Source organism: Ylistrum balloti, unplaced genomic scaffold, assembly GCF_031769215.1.
Source record: "Ylistrum balloti isolate Yb309-2 unplaced genomic scaffold, AGI_CSIRO_Ybal_v1 Utg370198, whole genome shotgun sequence".
NCBI lineage: Eukaryota > Metazoa > Mollusca > Bivalvia > Pectinida > Pectinidae > Ylistrum > Ylistrum balloti.
This window is the reverse complement of record NW_026782174.1, coordinates 133,303-142,588: the sequence shown is the minus strand read 5'-3', so window position 1 is coordinate 142,588 and position 9,286 is coordinate 133,303. Positions and strand designations below refer to the sequence as shown.

The window sequence follows — 9,286 nt, the reverse complement described above, 5'->3', positions numbered from 1 at the left end:
TAAAACCACACCTCCTACCCGGCGGCCATCTTTTTTCTCTTCCTGTGTAGTCACAGTATCAGTCATACACTTATAACATACATGTCGCTATCTATAACTTCACGATTGAATGAATGATGCTGACGTGTATGTTGAAAATATCTAATAATTATCATTACATCCGGTGGTTCGGTTGTTCTTACTTAAGTGCATCACTCAGTTGTTAAGTTACCAGCCTTTAGTGTTTGTTGATAATGAGGAAAGACATTAATCGAATGCCGACATAAACGAAACACTCTAAAATAAGATTAGATTAAACGAGGTCGTTTGAAAAATGTACAAACAATAGGATAAGGCCATGCGCTCCTGAACAGTAAGCGTCTTTTTCTTCATCTGCAGCATCTGCCGCGTAAATCAAGTCAGTAATGTTACGTTCTCATTGTAAGAGGCGAGCAAAGGCAATTACCAGCATCGAATATCAATTGGCGCAAAAATAGAACATTTCCAGTATAAGAATATTGATATTGACTGAAAACTGTGAACGATTACCTACACTACATATTAAGACAGGAATTACTGATAGGAAGATTATTTATCTTCAACAAAGGGAACTGTGAGATACGCTGGTACTTTCAAAGATTGTAAATTTGGAATATAGAGAAACGTGAATTATACCGAGAAACGTGAAACAATAGAAGTTACTTAATTTTGATGTTCACTTTTTGCAATATATACTTGTTACAGATTATACAGACTATTTAAGTCATCTTGAATAAACCTTGTTTCTATGTTTACATTGCTCAATCATATGTGTGTGTGTGTGTGTGTGTGTGTGTGTGTGTTTCTAAATAATAATTTCTGCTCTAATGTCCAGTATGGTTTATAGTTATAGCCAATCAAACAACACATTAATATTGTGTTTCAGCGGATGAGTGTGACAAACAGGAGGCTCGCACCTGTTTCATGTCTTACGCCAAGTACGTCACAATCGCGGTCAGTTTGAAAGGGAAACCCCGTGAACACATATGCCGGTAAGCCATTGAAAGCATTTATTTTTTACTAGATTTTGACCATGCTTAATTATCATTTACACACTCGGTATATTTCTAACATTCAAAAACACGTTATCTCTCACTCGGGACTGACATATTTAAAACTCTCTATCTTAGTTTAGTTTAAACAATGCTTTATCAAAGATTCGACATGTAAATATTATTGAAATAATTCAAATATTAACAAGAGGATTAAATAACAAGCTTAAAGCTTATGGGAAACCATCTCCTAATCAGTGTTTGGCATATATATATATGGCTGTTTCCCTTTACGCCAACTCTGCAGAACATCAAAGGGATTGTTTTTCTATTGTTCAAGATAATTGAATAATAAGAAATTCAGACATAATATAAACTTAATAGATTTTATTTATTTTATTAATATGACATTAATGATAGACCATATGAAGATTACAATTAATAAACATTCATAAGCATATTATCATTTAAATTAAGCACAGAAATCACTTTTTTATTTTTAGTTTTATAATGTAGCACTAAATTCAACATTTACATACTACATACAACACGTATGTAGCACTAATTAATATTCACATAAAGCACAGAGTCTATTTATCCAAGATGAAGTAGATGTGATGCTGAATCAGCGTAGGTCATCAGGTCAATGGTTCCGTTTCCGTATCTTTCTTTGAGTGTTGTAAGGCGGGGGTCAATGTTGCAGTACTTCTTCGCACGCGGTCGGGTGGTTCCTCCAGCTTCTCTCTGCATTCTGTTGATGACGTCGGCATTGTCTATTTCCTTGAATGTCTGTATGATGGCAAATATATTCGGATGAGCGTGTTTCACCTTCTTCTTTAGTTTCCCGTGCCAGGCTTCTAGGTTGTTTGTTGTTCGTGGTCCATCTGTTTGGAAGTGATTCCACAACGGCCTATCTCCTTCCACACACTGCTCTGTAACATAGTCTGTGAAAGGTGTTGTGTTCTGTGGTACTTCAGCGTCTTCTAGATCTTCTAGTGTCTGTAACCATACGTCTTCTATGCAGTCCATGGGTACCAGTGGTAGAACAGCTGCACGGCGGATAAGGGCCCTAACATCTTCGTTGTCCCGGTATAGAGTTTGCAGTCCAGTTGTCTGTGCTTTTTTCCATACACTCTGGATCAAATGGAAAAAAAAACAGCCTTTCATGGTGATTCCTGGGAATGTCTGGCGAATGGCGTTGTGTACTGCTACTTCAAAGTCGGCGAATGCATGGGTTGGGGCGAAAGGCAGGTACAGTTGAGTCATGTGTTCCTTGAGTAGGGTAAACAGTCGAGTGTCGATTCTTTTACTCTTTCCTGGTAGTAGCGCAAATACGACTGGCGTCATCCTTCCATCAATAACCACATGGATGCTGTAGATCTGATGAAACAAGCTCGGGCACGTGTAAAATGTTCCATCACAGTAGAATGTGTCGGCAGTTGAGAGATATCGTAGGTTCTCCGTAGTGGCGAAGGCTATAATTCGGTTCTGCTGGTCTCCGTCGTCAAAAAGAAGAAATCTGTCTCCGGTTGATGTTTCTGTCCACTTCCCTTCCAGTCTGATGTCAGAAAGAGTCTTTGGTAGCGCAGGAGTTTCCTTTCGGCGGGCTCTGTAGAGTGACGACTTGGCTGTATTGAAGGTAGGCAGTCGCTGTACCACCGCTTTGCAGTCTTCATCCCATTCTTCATCTCGGAGCTTGCGGAGTTCTTCTTCGTATATTGTTGGTATGGGTCTGACTTCTTCAAGGCATCTCTTGGTGATGCTGTTTCTGATCTGCTGTGCCACAACTTCTGCATGATCTGTTGGATGGTTGTGTTCCTGTCTTCCAAAAGCAACTGGTATGTTGTTAAGGGCAGAGAGGGATCCTCGACAAGAGTATTCACCATTTCTGCGTATAATTCTGTAGATGAAACCATTATAGGCTAAATTCTGGCCCCCTTTCTTGTTAATTACGAACTTCAAATTCAGCTATGCGTCTGCCATGTTACTTGATATGAGTGTTTCACTATGAATGTAAAGTATGATGCAGTCGCTGTATTTATACAGAGTGCAGTTGGCTTGGAGTGTTCAGTGTGATAAGTATTCAGGTTATCAACTTGGACTTCTCATCATCAGTTATAATCTGTGCTACAGTAGTTAAAACAACTAAATATAACAATAAATGGTGTGAAAGTATGAATATAAAGTATGATGCAGTCGCTGTATTTATACAGAGTGCAGTTGGCTTGGAGTGTTCAGTGTGATAAGTAATAATGTTTTTTTTCTATTGTTAAATAATATAATTTTCAAATAATTCTTTTGTTTTTATTGAACAATATAAATTTCAAATAATTCTTTTGTTTTTATTGAACAATATAAATTTCAAATAATTCTTTTTTTTATTGAACAATATAAATTTCAAATAATTCTTTTTTCTCCTCAAATTTAAATAATATACCATTCAAAAAAATCTTTTTTCCTAACATTTCAATTTAATTCTCAATTCAAAATCTGAAAATATCCCCATTTATGGCTAAATATTATTAAGTCACAGGTAACTACTCCATAGTAGCTGTTCCCCAGAGCCCCCATGAGGTGCCCCAATTTTGTTGACTTAAATGGTAAAAACAACACCAACTGCCATATGTGTTTTTAAGAAAGTTGGCGTAAAGGGAACACATATACTTATATATATATATATATAATATATATATATATATATATATGATGTTGTTTGACTGAACAAGGAATCCTGATGTCAACAATTATAGTACTGTCCAAGCACTGATAATGTGTTAATAACAATATAAATGTACAATTACAATGAGTGAAAATTACATAAAGATATAACTCAACAAAGTTTACATGTAGTTACATACTTCATAAACTAGCACACTAAGAAATTGAGTACATTGTTATTTCGTAGATAAGTACATTGTAAATACATAGGTATGTATGGGTAAACCTAGTAAAGGTTAGTGCGTTGTAACTATGTAGGTATGAACAGGTAAATCTAGTACAGGTAAGAACTTTGTATCTAAATAAGTATGGACGGGTACATTGTAACTACATAGGTATGAACAAGTCAACCTAGTTAAGTACTGTGCACTATATAAATTTATCCTTCAACTGTGTTTTCAAATACACCTGCCAATATAGTGAAAAATAACCGTATTTCAGCACGTGCGGTAATTCGACAGAATTATTATCTGAATTTACTTAAATATTACGTTTAGAAATATGAAAAGTTGTTGAAATAAGCGATTTTACACGTTGTAATGAAAAGTTTATTTATGAAAATTCATAAAATCGCTGTTATATCCGATGAAGGTTGGAATTATGTTTCCACGCGGAGCAATTACTTCGGCGTCCGTCATCAGGCAAAATTCAGCGTAACGTCAATGTCAGGTAAACACAGATTGAACAACAAGTCTGTTTAAGTTTCAGTAGTCTGATTTTCAATCAGCATTGCAGGATTAACAAAAACAAAACAAAAAAACCAGAAAGACAAAATAAAGCTTATATTTCAAGATACTGACCATGTATTCTTTATATAAAGGATTAAGTACCTTATTGTAATAACACAGGCCTAGTGACATAGTATAAGTATGTACACTGTAATCATATGAATATGTGGCTTAGTAAAGTTGAGAACGTTGTATCATCATACAAGTATGAACAGGTATGTATAGCAAAAGGTAAGTCATTGTAATTACATCAGTATCAACAGCTCTCCTAAGTAAAGTTATGTAGCCATGAACGGGTATTACAAGTTCATTGTGACTACGTAGGTGTATATACACAAGTACTCCTAGTGGCGTGAAGTTCATTACTTTGAAATACTACACAAAAATAAATAAAAATTTACTGTTCAATATAAATCCTTGGTTTATTATTACGCTAAGAAATACGGGTATCATGTTTCAGGATGAAAGCAGAAGCTTTGGCGTGCGAGGAGAAAACCAAGAGATGTTCCGAACAAATGTCGTCCTACCTGTGCCTATTTCAGTCATTGATGCACCACGTGTGTGGCAAAGGTACTGATTTTATTGTGTTGATAAAGTGACATTTAAAATGTGAAAGTATTTATCATTGATGAATATTTAGATTTGGTGACATGCGCATATTGTATGAACGGTTAAACTAGACTCCCTTACAGAGTTGTCGTTCTTCACTTATCGCATTGAACTCTGGGAGACATTCTCCCGTTCAGTTGTTCGCAGACGCGTATACGTATCATATAAGAAAAGAAAGATACCCAAGAACCTTGACGGTAACCTGAGTTACAACGCTTCTAACAACATGTCATAAAAAGTGTTAAAAAAGGTATATACCTTTCACTATATCGTACACACAATACAAGTGTAAATTGTGTATACATTAACTGCTGTCCCATGCTAAGGCTTCTAATAATCTTTCATCCAGGAACAGTAGAACATCTTTGAAATATCGGTAAATTTGTCCCACTTTTGTCCATGCCCAAAAGCCCATGGGAGTCAGTCAAGGTCAATATGTGCATCTCATCAAACTGTCGGGTTTTAGAATTAAAAAAAGTTCTAAACAAGTTCGAATTATTTCTTAAAGATAAACGAACTAGGCTCAAAAATGTAATATTCCGAAGTATACTATAGCAAAACTGTACCCCTCCTCAGTGGGAAATGTGAGATCCTGGGGTCATGGAATTTACAATTTTGGTAAAGCATCTGAAAGCTTTGCCATCCATGAAGAGTACTTGATTCTTAAAAACCTGGGATTTGAGAAAAAAAATTAATTCAATTTTACCCATTTGTGGCACCACCCAACAGCCCCTGGGGTCAGTCAAGGTCAATAAGTGCATCTCATGAAACTGTCATCATAAATTAATAATTTTAACAAGGTTTGAACTATTTCCAATAGAAAATAAACAAATAATGTTCAAAAATGTGATTTTCCTTTATAAACTACATTAAACTTTACCCCCTCCCCAGGGGGATATGTGAGACCCCAGGGTCATGAAATTATAATTTTGATGCACCTTTAACCATGGAATATTTTTGTAAAATGTCATCGAAATCAGTTCCGGAGTTTTCCAGAAGAAGTTTAAAATGTTAAAATTTTACGACGCACGCCATAGAACAAAAGGGGATTGCAATAGGTCGGTTGCCTCAAGGTGACCTAAAAATATTAGATATTCCCTTATAACTTTTTTCTGAAGAACCAAAAAACCAAGTTTCCTTTGATAAAATGTGTGTATGATGACTAACATGTTGAAACGATAAAAAGAGAAACTACCTAGACCCATATCCATTACAATAGCTATAAGGGACGGTTCATTGGCAAGTTCACATATAAGAACAAGAACAAGCAGGTACCTATAACGGAACCATCAAATCTAGGGATTGTTAGTATTAGTCGTTGACATTTTGCATGACAATCATGACGTTGCTGTCCAGAAATAGAAACTTCACTACAGAGAAATTGATATCATCATGTTTGATGCAGCTTGGTGGAAATTAAAAATGTCCATGAGATTCCTGATAGGAATATGTTGAGGTATATGTACCATGTACATGTTCAAGTAGTCTGTTGGAAGATCAAATCACCTTACAGTGAACCAGAAACCAGAAATCGGATTATTTTTTATGATTTTGTCCACCATTTATAGTTTTTTTTTAATTTGGACATATTTTCACAAAATGTGTCCCAGTGTTGTTTACACACAGATCAAACACAATCTGGGTCCAAAAGAGTATATGCGAATTTCCAACCTACAGTATTTTTTCCTTAAGATTTTGTGTGTTGATCTGGCACTGATATGATGGGTCAAATATCCTAGCGGTAACTTTATTATCATGAAAATTGTTCATAATTTTGTACACATTCATGAAATCTCCCCTGAGTCTCCTAGTATTGGAATGTTACCTACATCAGAAGTCCTGTATGTCCAATAAGCACATACATAATTTACCTCTTCTGTGATCAACACTTCATATTGGACATAGAATGCCAGAATGGTGTTATTTGGCCTTGTACCCATGACAACAGTCTAATAATTGATCTGTTTGTATGGTTTTTAGTTATGTTAGAGATGTCTATAAGCTTAATTGATATTGTTAATGAAATCTTTTCTAGCAAATGAAGGAAGTTTTGGGAGTGGTGAAATCCGCAACAGTGAAGAGGATTTTGGCAGCTTTGACTTAGATGATGTTGATTGGACAGCGAACAGTGATAGTGGACGCAGATCAGGTGAAAGAGGCAGCAGATCACATGAAAGTGGACGCAGATCAGGTGAAAGAGGCAGCAGATCACATGAAAGTGGACGCAGATCAGGTGAAAGAGGCAGCAGATCACATGAAAGTGGACGCAGATCAGATGAAAGTGGAAGCAAATCAGATGAAAGTGGAAGCAGATCAGATGAAACTGGAAGCAAATCAGATGAAAGTGGAAGCAGATCAGATGAAAGTGGAAGCAGATCAGTTGAAACTGGAAGCAAATCAGATGAAAGTGGAAGCAGATCAGATGAAACTGGAAGCAAATCAGATGAAAGTGGAAGCAGATCAGATGAAAGTGGAAGCAAATCACATGGAAGTGGAAGCAGATCAGATGAAAGTGGAAGCAGATCACATGAAAGTGGAAGCAAATCAGATGAAAGTGGAAGCAAATCACATGGAAGTGGAAGCAGATCACATGAAACTGGAAGCAGATCAGATGATAAAGGAAGCAGATCAGATGAAAGTGGAAGCAAATCACATGGAAGTGGAAGCAGATCAGATGAAAGTGGAAGCAGATCAGATGAAACTGGAAGCAGATCAGATGAAAGTGGAAGCAAATCACATGGAAGTGGAAGCAGATCAGATGAAAGTGGAAGCAGATCAGATGCAAGTGGAAGCAAATCACATGGAAGTGGAAGCAAATCAGATGAAAGCGGAAGCAGATCAGATGAAAGTGGAAGCAAATCACATGGAAGTGGAAGCAGATCAGATGAAAGTGGAGGCAGATCAGATGAAACTGGAAGCAGATCAGATGAAAGTGGAAGCAAATCAGATGAAAGTGGAAGCAAATCACATGGAAGTGGAAGCAGATCAGATGCAAGTGGAAGCAGATCAGATGAAAGTGGAAGCAGATCAGATGATAGTGACAGGAGATCCTCGGAAATGGACAGCAGTTCCAATGAAGAAGAAGAGGATGGCAGTTGTTCTCCAACATGTGACCTCCAGGCCTCAGCAGTATGCTTCCTACAGTTCATGGATGTTTTGTCTCAACAATCCATTACTAGAATCTGTAGGTAAGTTAAAAACACATTGTAATATTTATCTTGTGAATTATCAAAATCAAAAGTATAATAAAAAAAAAAAAGCTCATTTCCCTTAAGTCAAAATATTCCTTTGACAAGATTAACAAAATGTTTTGCCATTTTCTTTTTTTTCATGAGTAAACAGTGGTTTTCACTTTTGATAAGTCAGTAAGAGGTTTATTTTTAGACTGATTTTGCACTTAGAAATAAGGACACATGTATGTATATTCTGTAATTGTGTCTTCTTTGACCTGTAACATTTAACCCTTAGTGCTGAAAGGCTATGGTACTGGTCTTTCAAAACTTTATATCAATTTTATTGTTTCTGTGGAGTCTTATTTCACCATTTTTTTTAATTTCTATATTTTAAGGCATTTTGGTACAGTAGTACAAAATATCATTTTAAAATGGAGCTGTACTGAGCATCTAAAGACAGTCTCTTTACAGACAGTTGCTGTTGTCAGCCTTACACATACATCCTTATGCAAGGTCAGCCTTGGAGATTTTACAATAATTGTATCTGCTATTCTTTCTCTTAACAGACAGTCAGTGTGGTCAGCAAAGTGTATGTCCTCAGCTGTGGTAGGATGCCGAGCTGCTCAAAAGCACGCTGTCATGGCGCTGGTGAACAAGATCCTCTTAACTCGTGATGAATATTGTGGGTCAAGGTCATGTGAACTGGAAAAAGCTGCAGCTTGTCTTGAGGAGGCGGGTACAACAATAAGAATACTACTTAAAGAGCTGACTCTGGCACCATTGCTGTGTGGGTAAGGACATTGATCGGTAGATTTTAGCTCACCTGAGCTGAAGGCTCAAGTAAGTTTTTGCTATGGGGCTCCTTCCTTCATCCATTGTGCGATGTATATAAACTTTTCTTGGCAGGTTTAAATGAAATGTCACGTGAATGATCAGTACAAGGTGCTGGTCAATTTCTATCAAGTTTTAAGTGAAAGTGATTTTCAAGATGGCCACCATTTTTCCCACATTTAGAATCTGTTTTGAACTAATGATTCAAATACTATTT

General features: G+C 36.5%; 1 protein-coding gene across 1 annotated transcript; it reads right to left on the bottom strand.

The window, feature by feature from the left end:
• Positions 1 to 1,604: 1,604 nt before the first annotated feature.
• On the bottom strand, positions 1,605 to 7,005 carry LOC132551441 (uncharacterized). The gene is made up of 2 exons (XM_060215579.1): positions 6,937 to 7,005; positions 1,605 to 2,951 (listed from the first exon to the last, which is right to left on the bottom strand). The coding sequence occupies exons 1-2, from the start codon at positions 7,003 to 7,005 to the stop codon at positions 1,605 to 1,607; spliced, it is 1,416 nt and encodes a 471-aa protein (XP_060071562.1).
• Between the last annotated feature and the right edge of the window lie 2,281 nt (positions 7,006 to 9,286).